The following is a 15,130-nucleotide window of genomic DNA, read 5'->3' as shown; positions in this document are numbered from 1 at the left end:
TGTTTCAGCAAGGAAGGCCTCCCTGATGCAGAAGAGCGGGCTCAGTCGGTATCCCACAGAATGCCAACCACTGTCAAACATCACTGCCCCGTGAAAATGGGCAGCTGCAATTAAGCAGTCTAAGATCCCAAATTCCCACTTCACCCTTGAATGTTACAGTGGAATGAAGGCCACACGCAGTCCTTCACACTAATGTGATCCTCATGACACATGTTGCATGGAAACCCACGATCTGGGTAAATTTTATTCAGTCGGCATAAAATTCAGTGAACCCGGCTCACAGGAGCCTCGACCTCCTGGGCTAAAGTGATGCTTCCACCTCAGCCTCCTGAGTAGCTGGGACTACAGGTTCATGCCACTACACCCGCCCAACTTCTTAATTTTTTGTAGAGATATGGTTTCCCTATGTTGCCCAGGCTGGGCTCAAACTCCCGGGCTCAAGCAATCCTACTGCCTCAGCCTCCCAAAGTGCTGGGATTACAGGCATGCACCGCCACGCTTGGCCTCTGGGTGAATTTTAAATAACACCGGTACACTTAGAATAACCCATGTGTCTGTAGTTTCCCAGCATAGCTCCAAATTTCAAGTCTCTTCGATCACCACCATTAGGCCTGCCTATGCATATCAGAAGCTGTGTTCACAGGGGTGCCTGTGCCACCCCATCCCTAGCTTCAGGAGGCTCAGCACAGAGTGAGAGACTCCATTTGTTTGGGAGAAAGTAATTATCTGGTAATCCAGATAATTCTTCTGGATCTTATCCAAGACCATCAAGGTGGTGCCTCTGTGAGTCTGCAAAAACTACAGTGTTACTGAGCTTGGTGTGCCCCCCGATGCAGATTTGGCTTAGATCATAACATCCAAGTCCTTTTGAGTACCTGGAAAGCCTTCCCAAGAAAGACGGGTACAAACAAGCCTAGACTGTGAAGACTATAATAAATACCTAACTCTTCAATGTCTAGACACAAATGAACACCTATAAGCATCCAGGAAAACATAACCTCACTGAATCAACTAAATAAGGTACCAGGGACTAATCCTGGGGATGTGTGACCTTTCAGACAAAGGAATCAAAAGAGCTGTGTTGAGGAAACTCAGATTCAGGATAACACAAAGAGGGAATTGGAATCCTATCATATACATTTAACAAAGAAATTGAAATGATTAAAAAGAATCAAGCAGATATTCTGGAGCTGAAAATGCAATTAACATACTGAAGAATGCATATGAGTCTTTTAATGGCAGAACTGATCACACAGAAGAAATAATTAGTGAGTTTGAAGACAGGCTATTTGAAAACATAGTCAGAGGAGACAAAAAAGAATACAAAATAATGAAGCATGCCCACAGGATCTAGAAAATAGCTTCAAAAGGACAAATTTAAGAGTTATTGGCCTTAAAAAGGAGGTAGAAAAAGAGATGGGGTAGAAAGTTTATGCAAAGAGAACTTCCCAAACCTAGAGAAAGCGATCAATATCCAAGTACAAGAAGGTTAGAGAAGACCAACCAGATTTAACCCAAAGAAGACTACCTCAAGGAGTCGAATAATCAAACTCCCAAAGGTCAAGGATAAGAAAGGATCCCAAGAGCATCAAGAGAAAAGAAACAAATAACACATGATGGAACTTCAATATGCTTAGCCGCAGACTTCTCAGCGGAAGACTTACAGGCCAGGAGAGTGTGGCATGACATATTTAAAGTGCTGAAGGAAAAAAACATCTACTCCAGAATAGTATAGCTGATGAAAATAGACAAATGGGATTACATCAAGTTAAAAAGCTTTTGCACAGCAAAGAAACAATCAACCCACAGAATGGGAGAAAATAGTTGCAAACTACCCATCTGACAAGGGGTTAATAACTAGCCTGTGTAAGGAGCTCAAACAATTCTACAGGAAAAAAATCTAATAATCCGATCAAAAGATGGGCAAAAGGTCTCAATAGACCTTTCTCAAAAGAAGACATACAAATGGCAAACAGGCATATGAAAGGGTGCTCAACATCATTCATCATCAGAGAAATGCAAATCAAACTACAATGTGATATCATTTCACCCCAGTTAAAATGGCTTATATCCAAAAGACAGGCAATAACAAATGCTGGCAGGGATGTGGAGAAAAGGGATCCCTTGTACACTGTGGGTGGGAATGTAAATTAGTACGACTGTGGAGAAGAGTTTGGAGATTCCTCAAAAAACTAAAATTAGAGCTACTTTATGATCCAGCTATCCTACTCCTAGGTATACACCCAAAAGGAAGGAAATCAGTTTATTAAAGAGATATCTGCACTCCCATGTTTACTGCAGCACTATTCACAATAGCCAAGATTATATATATGAAATATATATGAAGTAAACTGCAATAAACATGCGAGTGCAGATACCTCTTCAATATTGTGTGTGTGTGTGTGTGTGTACCATTGTATATGTGTATCCATTCATCTGTTGATGGACACTTAGGTTGCTTCCAAATCTTGGCTACTGTGGTACACACACACAATGGAGTACTTTCAGCCATAGGAAAAAAAAAAAATGAGATCCTGTCATTTGCAACAACATGGATGGAACTGGAGGTCATTATGTTAAGTGAAATAAGCCAGGCACAGAAAGACACACTTTGCATGTTCTCACTTATTTGTGACAGCAAAAATTAAAATAATTGAACACATGGAGATAGAGGGTAGAAGGATGGTTGCCAGAGGCTGAGAAGGGTAGTAGGGAGGTGGGAGGTTGCGGGTGGGAAAGTGGGGAGGGATAATGGGTACAAAAAATAGAAAGAATGAATAAGACCTAATATTTGATAGCACAGAGAGTAACTACAGTAATAAATAATTGTACATTTAAAAATAACTAAAAGAGTATAATTGGATTGTAGCACAAAGGATAAATGCTTGAGGTGATGGATACCCCAATTATCCTGATGTGATTATTATGCATTGCATGCCTGTTATCAAAATATCTCATGTAACTCCTAAGTATAAACACCTACTATGTACCCACAAAAATTAAAAATAAACAAAAAACAAAAAAGGAGCTGTGTCTGGATTTTGGTAGCAAACACTCAGCCTGTGCAGCCAGGTGAGTGCCAGACAGTGGTACTTATGGCACCATCAGTTTTCCAGTTACTCCTGTATTTTTTAGTTTCTCCTTTAAAGCATGAACTGAGCGCAACATCAGTCAAGGCTAGATTCATTAACGATATGACAAGAAAACCCAAGTTTGTCACCCAAACCCTGCGGAATTGCTCTACTATTGTTTCCAGTGCTCTAGGGTTGCCTTTGCAGGTGACCCTTTAAAGGTGCAGAACAACTGGCAGCAAAGGCAGGTATCCCTCTTCCCCCAAAAAGTTGAATCTGTGATCAGACCTCCTATCAAAAAGAAATCTGTTTGAAGCTACTCATTTTCGGCATATTAGAATGAGCCAATCCACAACCATTGTGGGATCATAAGAACAGCAGGTATCATCCACATTGCAGTGACTCCAGAATGTCCTTAACTCTGCAATGCTGGAACAAGTCAGAAACGAACAAGGTCAATTTCTCTTACGTCAGATGACTCCAACGGAAGGAAGCTGGATTTTAAAGGGAAGTGTCTCAGGTAAAGGCTTCCAGGCTTTTCCAATAGCAAACGGCAGACTTCCAATTCTGCATGTGTGCGGGTACCAAGAGCACTGTGCATCAAGAGAGGCTGTGCACTGTTCACAGGATTAATGCTCCAGTTAAGCGCAGTCATACTGACTTTCCCTTTTTCCAGGAATCGTTGACAATCCTTTGATTTTGTGCTATAACTTTAGTGGAACTAAACCTGAATAGTCCTAAGTGATACCTTTCAATCAATTAACTCCTTGATTACAATTACACATCAATCCCAGCCAAACTCAGTGACACATGGGGTCTCAATTATATAAAACTACCAGCAGGCAGGTGAAGGGGCATTCTCAGTCCAGGTGTTTTAGGTAAAACCTCATTGGTAAAAAAAACCTCAAATGAGCTCTCACTTGGGTCAGCTGTGGGACTCTGGTACCCAAGGGAGGTAACTGCTGGCTCCTTACCGTAAGCTCCTGCTTTATGCATTCGATTGTGGCCTCAAGCGCCCTGGTGCCCCGGGTGGCCTCATCCTCCACCGCCTTTACAGTCTTGAGGAGGGAGGTGACATTAGTCACCATCACCTGCACAGGAAGAAAGAATGAACTCAGATAGTGCAGTGTCTCAGGTTCAGCCCCTACTCCTTTTACTTCTGGATCGCATGCTATGAGCAAGGACACCTCTCTTTCCTTTAAGTGAGAAGAGAACTCAGGTGCTCGTCCCCAGCCAGTGCCCCACTCTACCTTGGCGGCCCCCTTGAGCTGGTACATGGAAGGGTCGTCCGCTGGCTTGCTGGCAGCTCCCTTGGTAGCACTGATGAGATCGGAAAGGGCCTTGGCTACATCTTTGATGGCGTTGATCAAAACCACCTGAAAGAGAGCACCGGGCCCAGGTGAGCAGGCGCCAAGATGTCAGCTGCAGGCTTTACCAAGGCATGCAGCCCGAGGGCAGGCCAGGGCACAGGGAATGAGAAAGAGAGTCTAAAGTCTGCAGCATGGCAGACCTCCTGGGAAGCCACCCTTGGCGATTCTGATACAGGACTCAGGACTTTGAAAAGCTGCCCAGGGGAGGCTGAAGCCGAGCCAGAACGGAGAAGTCAGGTGTAAACGTGCAGCTTATGTAAAACCTCCTAGACAGCAACTTGGCAGATGAGCTGCCTCTGACAGCACGAAGGGCACCAGAGAGGCAACACCACTCACTCCTGACGGGCACCCTGAACACTGAGTAAAAATCCCCAGTTGACCCGGCCCTCAAGGCCCCACAGCAGCCCTGCCCAACTCTCTGGCTATGAGGGTGCTCTGCTGTAGGCACACAGGTCGGCCTGTCTGCTTCTCCATGGGAAATCTCAACTCATTCCTGTTCAGGGCCTTTGCTCGCTGTTCTAACTGGGCCTCAGCTCAAATGTCATGTCCTCAGAGGCTTTTCCCGATCCCTCAGCTAAGGGCCCATTCCTAGAACTGCCGAAACTGTCAGGTTGCCGTTTTATTTACAGCACTTATCAGTAGGTGGAATTATTTTATCATTCATTCACTTGTAAGTCATCTGTCTTCTCCCTCAACTTGAATGAAAGCTCCAGGAGGCTTAGCCTGGACTTCTGCTTTGTTTCACGCTTGTAACAGGGACGAGCACCCAGCAGGTACTCAGTAAATACTTGTGGAATGAAGATGCAGGTATGTTCCCACATAAACCTGGATGTGATGCATTATCTGTGTTTGCTTTTCTAATTTCACAGAGACCACAGATCATCTTTTCAAAGTGCTGGATTTAGAGTGAAAAGTACCAGGTCTAGATGGGAATTACACAATACTGGGCATTGCACTGAAGTGTTCCCAGTCCAGTAGCTCCAGTAACTCCTATTTCTACAATAATAAAAACATTTTCCCTTTACTGAGGGCAGTGTTCAGGCGCTGAGCCAAGCACTCCACACACATTATCTCATTTACTCCTTGCCACCACCTTTTCAAGTGGGAACCACAATCCTTCTGTCCACACTCCCGGAGTCTACACACTTGCGATTCAGAGTCTGGTGAGCATGAGGGCACGGTCTTAACCTCCACACTATGCCATGCCTGTGTGTGTGGCTCCGGCTCCTCATCCACAGTGAAATCAGCGTGCTAGCCCCATCTACCTCATTAAATTGTTTTGAAGATAAACTGGGATCTCCGATGTGAAAACGTATTAAGTGTGCAGTGGCGTGATCTCAGCTCACTGCAACCTCTGCCTCCTGGGTTCAAGCGATTCTCCTGCTCAGCCTCCTGAGTAGCTGGGACTACAGGCGCCCGCCACCTGTAGCGGAGGCTTTTGTGAACGCATAGAATTCCAAAAGGCAGCCAATCTGAACTCTGATGTTATCAGAAACCCACCAGAAAGGATGGTAGCATAAGGAATGTTTCCTCTCGGAGCTCTGCTCCAATCATGGGTGTCAGGGAGGAAGGGTTTTGCTGTGAGGGAACGAGGCGGTGTCCTCAAGTGAAGCAGCATAATCACTGCATCTCCTGAATGGCAGGGGGTTTCTAACCAGGTTTGTCCAGACAGACTAGTTTACTGAGAATGGTTTAAGGAGTGAAAACTGAAGTGCTTGGCATTTGATGGTTCTGGGAACAGAGAGAACAGAGTTTTTTGTTTTGTTTTGTTTTTTAAGTTTTACGCTCTGGGAACAGGCATCATCCATTTATTAATGACTTTTGTTGGCTGTTAGTTCAACAATAGGTGAACACATACTTGTTCAGTAGCCAGTAGCCACTATGTGCCAAGAGCTGTGCTGGGTGTGCAGGTTTCAAAGATGAGCAAACTGTGGTGACTGTCCTTGAGGAGCAATGGTCTGGGAAGGGGACCATGGAACAGGCAGGTGATCTCAATGAAACTGCCAAATATCAGAAGCAGAGGTCACAGAAGCACAGGGTCCTTCCCTAGCCTACCAGTTCTTCTCTCTCTTCCTTGAGAACCAAAGTTCTCACCTGGGCCATCTATAGGTGTTGTGTTCATTTCCCCACCCCCGTCTGGCTGCTGGGCCACCACTCCACACAAGCAGCTGGGGACACCAACATCCTCGATGGCACTCAGTGGTTACTGGAACGGGCCAATAACCTTCCCAGACTTCCCTCTTTCTTGACTGTCACTATCTCTGATGGGTTGAAACACTCCATCCTGGCAACACGACACCTGCAGCTTTCCTCCCCGCAGCTGCTGCTGCTTCTCGGTCTCCTGCGCCACTTGCACGGTAACGTGGTCCGAAATGCTGTATTCCTCTGGGCTCTGCCCTGACCCCCTGGCTTTTCCTCTCATGTGGTTGCAGTCACTATCTCTATGGCAACAGTCCCTGAACCCACAGCCTTGTGCCTGGGCAGGCTCAAAAGCACTCACTAGTTCTACCTGCGTGTGGCTCCAGCACTTCCATCACCTCCATCTCCCTGCCCACACCAGCTCTCCCTTCAGGGAGCTCCTGTGCCCTGCTCTGGCTGCACAAGGAGCCGCCTTTCACTCCTCCCCCTCCCTCAGGCATGCTGTGCTCCAGCCTTCCCCAGGCCAGGCCAAGCCTTCCTTCTAGACTCTCCTCAAATCCCTCAGCTTGTCTCCATCCCCATGGCCACCACCACAGTCTGTGCCACTCTCTCGCTTGGATGACTGCCTCCTACCGGTTCCTCAAACCAGACATACTCGCACACACATTGTCTACTTCAAAAGTTCCTGTTCTGCCTTAGGCCGCTTCTGAGGCGTAGTGTGCAGCGTTCACGGGAAGACCAGGAGGACACACTCCCCAGGCCCTGCTGGTACCTGGGTCTCGGGGTCGTCGGAGCCCAGGCTGGCTGCCCCCAGCTTGACCACTTCTGCGAGCTGGGTGATGGTGGCTGCTGAGGACTGGGCCGCCTGGGCCAGCTTGTCAGGAGTGGACGCAGCTCCTGACACAAGTAGTTTCGTGTCTTCCACCAAGGCCTTGGCTGTCTTGAGAATGTTCTCCCTGAGAGAGCCAGGAGGGGCAGGGGAGAAGGGGAGAGACAGAGGGCAAAGCTTGATTACTTCGAGAAGAAAAGAAATCCCGCACATGGGGCTTTTGTGAAAGGGCTTTGAAGAAGAGAAGTGCTGTGTTACACCTCCCCTTACCAAGGGACTCTCATCTTTCGCAAATGCAAAACTGGGGGGAGAAGAAGAAAGTTAACCAGTATTCATTCATATAGCCGACTGACATGAAAACTTCAGTGAAAGAGTCAGGCCCACTAACCCGGCTCCCTTCCCAAGCCCTATAGTTCAACGAAAGGTCAGCTGCTTTTCTGTGGTTCCCACTGTCCCTTAAAATACTTCATAGTCTCAGTGACTGTGAGGACATGTGGGCTGGAGCACCTCGTTCAGGATCAGAGGCTGGGCTTGCGAAGGGACAGCAGAGCTCTGGGAACTGCATTCCTAGCCCAGCCCTTGGATTGCAGAGGGGAAGAAAGGTGTTGGACATGTGGCGAGGTTTCAGGGGTCCCGAGCAGCAGATAGAGAGGCTCAGGGCAAGCTCAGCAGACAATGTTTCCCAAAACAGGGTTTACGCAAAACAGGCCCGCCCCCGCCATTCCCAATCCTGCTGGGGTTGGCCAGCAGTTCGAGGAACAGCTCTCTGGCTCAGAATGTGGCAGGTCTAAAAGCCGTCCTTCGCTGTAGCAGGCTGGATTTAAGGCTGTCAAAGGCAAAGCTCGAACCACGACACTGTGTTTACAGTTGGCAAAGGGGGCTTATTCTGATTACATGGTTCACTTTCCCAACTTGTGCATCTTGTTGAAATCAAAACAGGTAACTACATTTCTGGCTCCCAGGTGGCGTCTCCAAGTCGATCATGAGTTTCAGGGGCAGGCCACCCTGAACCTCTCTCCGTCCAGGACCCCCACGTACCTGTGGTCTGCGAAGGTCTCACTGTTCTCTGCATTTAGCGTCCCCGCTGTTGCAAACATAATGGTGGTGTCCAGGTCGGCAATGATCCCAGACACAGCGGTGGCAGCTGTAATGCATGCCTGGGTTCCTTTGTTCCCGGCCTGCAGAGCTGAGAGCACCAAGGAGACCTGTAGGCAGAAAGGGAATGTGAGGGGAGCTGGGAAATGGAGAGAACAGGACCTAAAAGCAGATTCTGAAAATTCTGAATTATCTCCTAGGAGCTGATGTGGCTTAGGGGTTATAGGCACATGTCTGGAGTCAACGGCCTTGGTCTGAATACCAGCTTTGCCATTTAAAGGCCATGTGACCTTAGGCAAAGCTGCTTTACCTCTCCAAACCTCAGTTTCCTCCTCTGTAAAATGGGGCCATTATTTCTGCCCTATTAGGGCTGACAGGATTAAGTAGGAAGAAAAATATGTGTAAAGTGTCTAGCAAGGCATTTGGCATACAGTAAGTGCTCAGCAGAGGGCAGATGCTGTTTATTCAATTACTACTATGTTTCTGAAACCACAGAATGGGATAAAGGATTAGGCTCCTGTGAAAGGTGTGGCAATTACATCCCCTTTTATTAGGTTTTCAGTAGGAATAGGCCACTGCCACCACTCATCGCTCCTTCACTGGGATGGAAATTCTCCAGAATGGAGTTCAGAAGGGCTGGAGTCTAGAGGGGATCTCGACTTCTAGCACTCCTGCGAGCCATCATCCACCCCTGAACCATCATTTCAGTGCCCTGAGGGCCCAGCAAGTACACTTGGGTGTCTTCCATGTCAGAAATCCTGTGCTGTCACCCTCACCCACCACATACACCCTCACTGCTCCAAGATTCTTTCCTATGACATAAACCTGACCATACTAAGACCCTGCTTACAAGTCTCCCCTGGCTGAACTCCCTTTCTGGTCATGTGTCTGCTTCACCCGGCTCTCACCACATCCGCCAGCTCCTGACTTTCCCAGACACTCCCACCTCTCCACCCTGGGTCCGCGCTCTGCCTGCAATGCCTCCTGCCCCTCTCCCTGAGCCACCGAACTACTTGGCCTGCAAGACACCAAAGTGAAGAAAGAAGGAAAAGCCACCAAACACAGATGTATCATCCTGTGCCTCAAGCAGCCTGCAAAACAGCTGAACCCTGGACACCTCCCCCTGCTCTCCTCTTCCAGAGACAGTCCAGCCTCCTGGGATCCCACAGCACACGGTTCTTGCCCTCAGGATGGCCCACTGCACCCAATGTAAATTGCATGTGTCAGGCTAGTGGCTGGAGGCTCGTTGAGTCCAGGAGCCCTCGTATTAATCTCTGTGTGCACACACCCGCTACCCTTGACTACGACCTAAAGAAGAATCTGACAACGTTTCGTACGTACATTTCTTAAAACATGCTGACCAGGGCAGGGGAGTCACTGTGTCACTGTGCCAGCAAGAGGCATGGAGTATGAGACACTCTGTCCCCAGTGCTGCTTAGATCTCAGCAGAGGCTGTGGACACAGTCTGGCAGGAGAGGCACAGGGACCATTTCCTGGGTACCTACCACATTCTGAGACCAGCCCACAAGGAATTGTTTCTCTTCCTCATCTGCCTTTCTTTTAAATGCTACTAGGTCCTACCAGGAAAAGACAAGTCAGACTGGCATAGAGCTGGCCTGGAAATGAGGTATCCAGGTTCTGGAAAGCCCCTCAGAGGATGCATGACAAAGGCCAAGACAAGTATCATGGGAAGCCTGAAGGGGTGTGTGTGTGTGTGGGAGACATTCTTAGCCAGGGTGAAAGAAAAAGAGCCCAGAAATAGCAACCCACCCTCTGTGAAGGGTGTGCCAGCCGGCAGGTGTTTACTGAGTATCTGCTAGTCACTAGGGGCTGAGGACACAAAGGCAGACAAGTCGTGGCTGTGTGTGGGTGCACTATACACACCATCAAGGCATATAACAAGACACAAACCATAGAGGACAGGGACTCACAGCAAGAAATAGTCAAAAGGCCAGTTGCTAGGAACGGGCCACCTCCTCCCCTTTGGTGCTCCCTCCAGGTATCCCAAATCAGGGACCCGCAGCCGGGAGAGGGAGCAGGGCCCAGGCCAGCTCAGGAAGATCAAGCTGCTTGGCCATGCCTGCAAACACTATGCAGCTTGGACCCCTCTCCTCCCTTCCTGATGCTCCCGCTACAAGGCCTTTTATGGGGGAATTTGGCAAGAATAACTTCAATAACAAGAAAGGGCTTTGAAAGGCAGGCAAATGCCTTCCTCCAGCTGAGAGATTTATTTCCTAGTCTGTGGAGTCCCAGGAGGCTGGACAGCCCTGTGGGCTACGGGAGAAGGCCAGACTGTGGCTTGGCCTCAGGGAGGGCCACGGACAGAGCAGTCTCTGTGGCAGCATCTTCCAGCTGAGGGTCCTCCCTGCCCACCCCTCAAGTCGGTTGCCAAGTTTCTCAACAGGACAGAGCTCTATGTCCTACGAACCAGAGTGAAGGGAAGGGGAAAAGCTATCAAGCCTGGATGCTTTATCCTGTACCTCAAGCAGCCTGCAAAACAGCTGACCTGAAAAATGATTCTGAGACAAAAAGCAAAGCAAAAGACTCGCATACTGGGGGAGAATAAAAGAGCTACTTGGGAATGAAGAAACACTCAAAGTAACGGCATGGTTAACTGGGGAAAACTGCCTGGGGAGCAAGAAGTTTGGAGGAAAGTTTCGAGAAAACAGTCGCTAGATTTACTAAATGTGTGAGTATGTGTCTGGTACTGCACCAGGCACTTTTACACATATCAGCACAGTACATCTTTGCAGTTCTCTGAGTCAGACATTATATATTTTAATCCTCATTTTACAGATGAGGAAATCGAGCTGTGGAAAGGTGAAGTACCTTAGCTAAGATCTTAGAGCCTTATTCACTACCCCATGGGAATCTCTCTACAAACAAGTGTCTTTCGAGTCAGAAAACTGAGGGCAAGTTTCTGCTTCTCCACAAAGGTACACGCCACTGCCCAATGTGGCCTAACCCACCCCTACTTCACTGTCTCCTCTGTAAATGAGAGGTTACACCAAAGGGATTTTCACTCCTGACTCAGCCCTCAGCACTCAGGAGCCTCCTTGAGAAGAAAGATGGTGTCAACAGGGGTTGCAGGAAAGGGCTCTGGCCCCAGGCCTCCCCCGACCAGGGCTCCTGGCTGCTGATGGGGACTTTGATACAATCCGCCCATGGGAAAGCCCTACAAGAATGGGGAGTGCCAGGGCCTGACCTTCATGGGAGAGACCCTCTAAGTCCTCAAATTCTCTGGGCCTATGATCAATCACCCCAGCTTCCTGACGCGCCCCATTCCTGGGAGAATCTGAGCAGTGGGGAAGATCGGGGTGAGACAGCTGAGTCAGCTGGGTTCGTTTTCGCTTAGTTTCCTGCTTTTGTCCTTGATTATGCGGATCACTGAGAGCCAGCGCAGGTTCCTGTGGCTCTAAACCGAGGGCTGCTCCTTACCTTCTCCGTGACGGCGCGGGCGCACTCGATCAGCTCCCTCTTGGTGTAGCTGTCTGTGGGGCAGACCTGGAGGGCCCCTGCCTTCTGCACCAGGAAGATACAGCCGTGGCCCAGGTCCTGCACACGAGTGCGAATCTGGAATCCGATCTGCAGGGGCAAGCCCAGGATGGGGAAGGAGAAGCGTGATGGACCCTGCCATCGAGGCCTTCCCTATGTGGAAAATTTCTCCTACGTCCTATGGGAGCCTGGCTAGGAAAATTCCACTCCTATTACGAGTCTGTGTTTGGTGAAGTATGGAATTTGGTTGATTTTGCTTCCCTTTTTAGAGACTGTAAAATGCCCAGTCTCTACCTAACAAGCCCGTATCTTGCGGTCCTAGTGTAATACCCTCCTTGATACGTATCTTTCCTGGTTTATGGCTTATCTGCTCCTCCAGCCACCTGGTAAGAATGTTAATTAGATGAACTTTGTGGGATAATTCTGTTATTCATTCAACAAGCATTTACTGAGCCCCTATTGTGTGTCAAGGCCTCTTCTAAGCAGGTAATGTGTTTAATTTCTTTTATTCTTCACAATAGCTCTAGAGGGTAATTAGAGGTTCAAAATGTGGTTTCCGTATTAAGCATATTTTGAAGTGTTCAGATTCTTGCAAAATTGGTATGTTTACCAACCAGAGCACCCCCTACCCCAGCTGTATCCCATGGGGACAGCGACCATACTGAGCCCAGACTTCCTATCAGGCTAGGTTTGAGGTTTCCTTTAAAAGGTACATTTTTAGAGCCAAAAGCTCAGCAGGCACACATTCTTTTAATAACTCCTCGGTTGTGTGATTATAAAAGGTACTTTGCCTAAGAGAGGCCAAATGGGCTCCGCTGTGGATTAGATGCCAGCTGTCTCCTTTAAGGTGTAATAAATTCCACTTCCACCTCCCCGAAGTTTGCATTCCTCTGGCCCTGTTTCACATCAAATTTCATTTTGGTCTGATCAATACAGCTGCCATAAATCATCTGCCTTCCAGCCCAGGCAGGCAACTCAAACCAAACCAAAACAAAACTTTAAGCATGGGTCACTGTCATTTTCAAGAATCTACAATAGCTAGAAACTGCGGCTCTTATTTTTCTAGCATCTATCAGGAATAGTTACGAAAAGATCTCAGGTATTGTGAATAAAACCTGGGAGATTTTTGGCCCCCTGGATGCTATCTTCCAATAGCGTCTCATTAGCCACAGTTAAAGGAAGGATGACTTTGGAGAATGAGGGGTGCTGCAGTTGTTATTTCTGCTATTATTGAAACACTGTTTTTAGGGAAAGCACTCTTCCTCTAAACCCCTTAAAGGCCAAAGAACTTTTAAATCCATTTAGTAGAATATTCTCATGATCGACAAAGTTGAGCTTCTGCTCTTTTAGGTGTCTTCTATACACTTTCTTCTCTTTTTTTATGATAGAGTCTTTTTCTGTCACCTGGGCTGGAGTGCAGTGGTGTGGTCTCGGCTCACCGCAATCTCCGCCCTCCCAGTTCAAGCAATTCTCCTGCCTCAGCCTCCTGAGTAGCTGGGATTACAGGCAGCCACCACAACGCCCGGATAATTTTTTGTATTTTTTTAAAGCAGAGACAGGGTTTCACCATGTTGGCCAGGCTGGTCTCGAACTCCTGAACTCAAGTGATCCGCCTGCCTTGGCCTCCCAAAGTGCTGGGATTACAGGCATGAGCCACCATGCCCAGCCAAGTTTCTGCTCTTTTGGGTGCTTTTTATACACTTCTATACACCTTCGTACACCGGTGCCATAGACGCTTCATAATTAGGCAGGGCTGTCTTGTTGACTACCTCCACGCAGAATACAACAGCAGCAGCACCTCTGGATTGCACAACACAGCAGCTCTGCAAACAGATCTGGGGAACGGTGTAGCAATAAGGCTGCCGCTGAGGCGGGAAAAACACTCCAGCCCACACAGATGTAATGTCATTTAAATATACGTGTTTGCTGGACATGTTTGTTGGTTTGAAAATAATGTTAAGCTGAAGCAGGGGTATACCCCATTAAAGTTTCAAACAATCTGGCTCTTGAAGTGCTCCAGATGCATCGAGTTAAAACCTAAGTATTTCAAGGTAAGATAATCTAGAGACAAGGGCTCTGAGGTCAGTGGCGACCACAGATCTTTAAAGGTTAAAGTGCTGCTGGAAAAGTCAGGTAAGAAGGAAATGGAGTTAGAAACATTTATAGAATTTCAAGGTAAAAAAGATCTTACCAGGTCAACCCTCCCATTTTATAGACAAAGAGATGGAGGCCCATCTCTTTATAGACAAAGAGAAGTGATGTGATTTGCCTAAGATCACACAGCTGGTCCCTGGCACAACTAGGTGAGAATCCAGGTCTTTAATCCTAAGCACAGTGCTCTATTTGGTAGATCAGTGTTTTTCTAACTTCTTTGATTTTTCTGTGTAGCAGGAGAACCCTTCCTCTCCCAATCCAAATTAAATCTCTTGTGGATCTCAGTATGTCAAATGGATAGCAGTAATGGGTTATTAGTATGCTCTTCCTTTATGAGTTAAAATGTATATCTTTGACCCAATAAAAAGCCAAAAATGACACTGAGTGAACCAAAGTGTTACAGATAAGGTTATGAAGGCTAGTTACAGCCTCAGCCACCAAATTATTTCTGTGTTTTGCTTTGGCGATACAGTGTTGAGAAGATCCTGTTACATGCATAAAGAAAGCGAAGGAGAGCAGTTTCCTCCCCATTCTTGACCACTGCAGCCAAGGCAGGAGGAGCAGCAGCCTGAGATCAGCACAAAACTACCCAGCAGCCTGAAGCAAAGCACCGGTGGCCCCCAGCGGGTTCCCATTTGGTCCAGACCACACTCAAAAGCTCCTTTCTGCCACCCACATGAGTGAAAGGTTGAGAGCAAGGGTGGGTTTTCCTAGCAGTTTCAACAATAGTTACATTAAGCTTAAAAAGTAACACTAGGGGCAAATATGCAGAACCTCCTCCATGGGTTTTGAAGAACATGGCATGAAACCACGCTGCTAGAAGAGACCCAGGCTCTCAAACTTCTCTGTGCGTTCCTCCTGCTCCTGTGCACAGTCTAGCCTGAGCTTTCTATCTGCAAAATGCAAGGCACCGGGACGAACACCTGTATCTTAAATCCCGTTGAGAGTGGGAGGGAGCGAGGACCCGCTCTTGAGCT

The 15,130-nt window shown here is 47.7% G+C and overlaps 1 protein-coding gene across 7 annotated transcripts in view; it reads right to left on the bottom strand.

Moving 5' to 3' along the window:
- TLN2 (talin 2) overlaps positions 1 to 15,130 on the bottom strand; it is a 456,511-nt gene that overhangs the window by 40,530 nt on the left and 400,851 nt on the right. For all 7 annotated transcript variants that reach the window (XM_050797236.1, XM_050797240.1, XM_050797238.1 and 4 more), the window contains 5 exons: positions 11,943 to 12,089; positions 8,448 to 8,614; positions 7,353 to 7,536; positions 4,322 to 4,447; positions 4,046 to 4,162 (listed from right to left, as the gene is read on the bottom strand). In XM_050797236.1, coding sequence (XP_050653193.1) covers positions 4,046 to 4,162; positions 4,322 to 4,447; positions 7,353 to 7,536; positions 8,448 to 8,614; positions 11,943 to 12,089 — 741 coding nt within the window. The remainder of the gene's footprint in view (positions 1 to 4,045; positions 4,163 to 4,321; positions 4,448 to 7,352; positions 7,537 to 8,447; positions 8,615 to 11,942; positions 12,090 to 15,130) is intronic.

The sequence above is a fragment of the Macaca thibetana genome, chromosome 7 (genome assembly GCF_024542745.1).
Source record: "Macaca thibetana thibetana isolate TM-01 chromosome 7, ASM2454274v1, whole genome shotgun sequence".
Lineage (NCBI taxonomy): Eukaryota > Metazoa > Chordata > Mammalia > Primates > Cercopithecidae > Macaca > Macaca thibetana.
The sequence above is the reverse complement of the archived record's forward strand: the minus strand, read 5'-3'. Positions and strand labels throughout refer to the sequence as shown.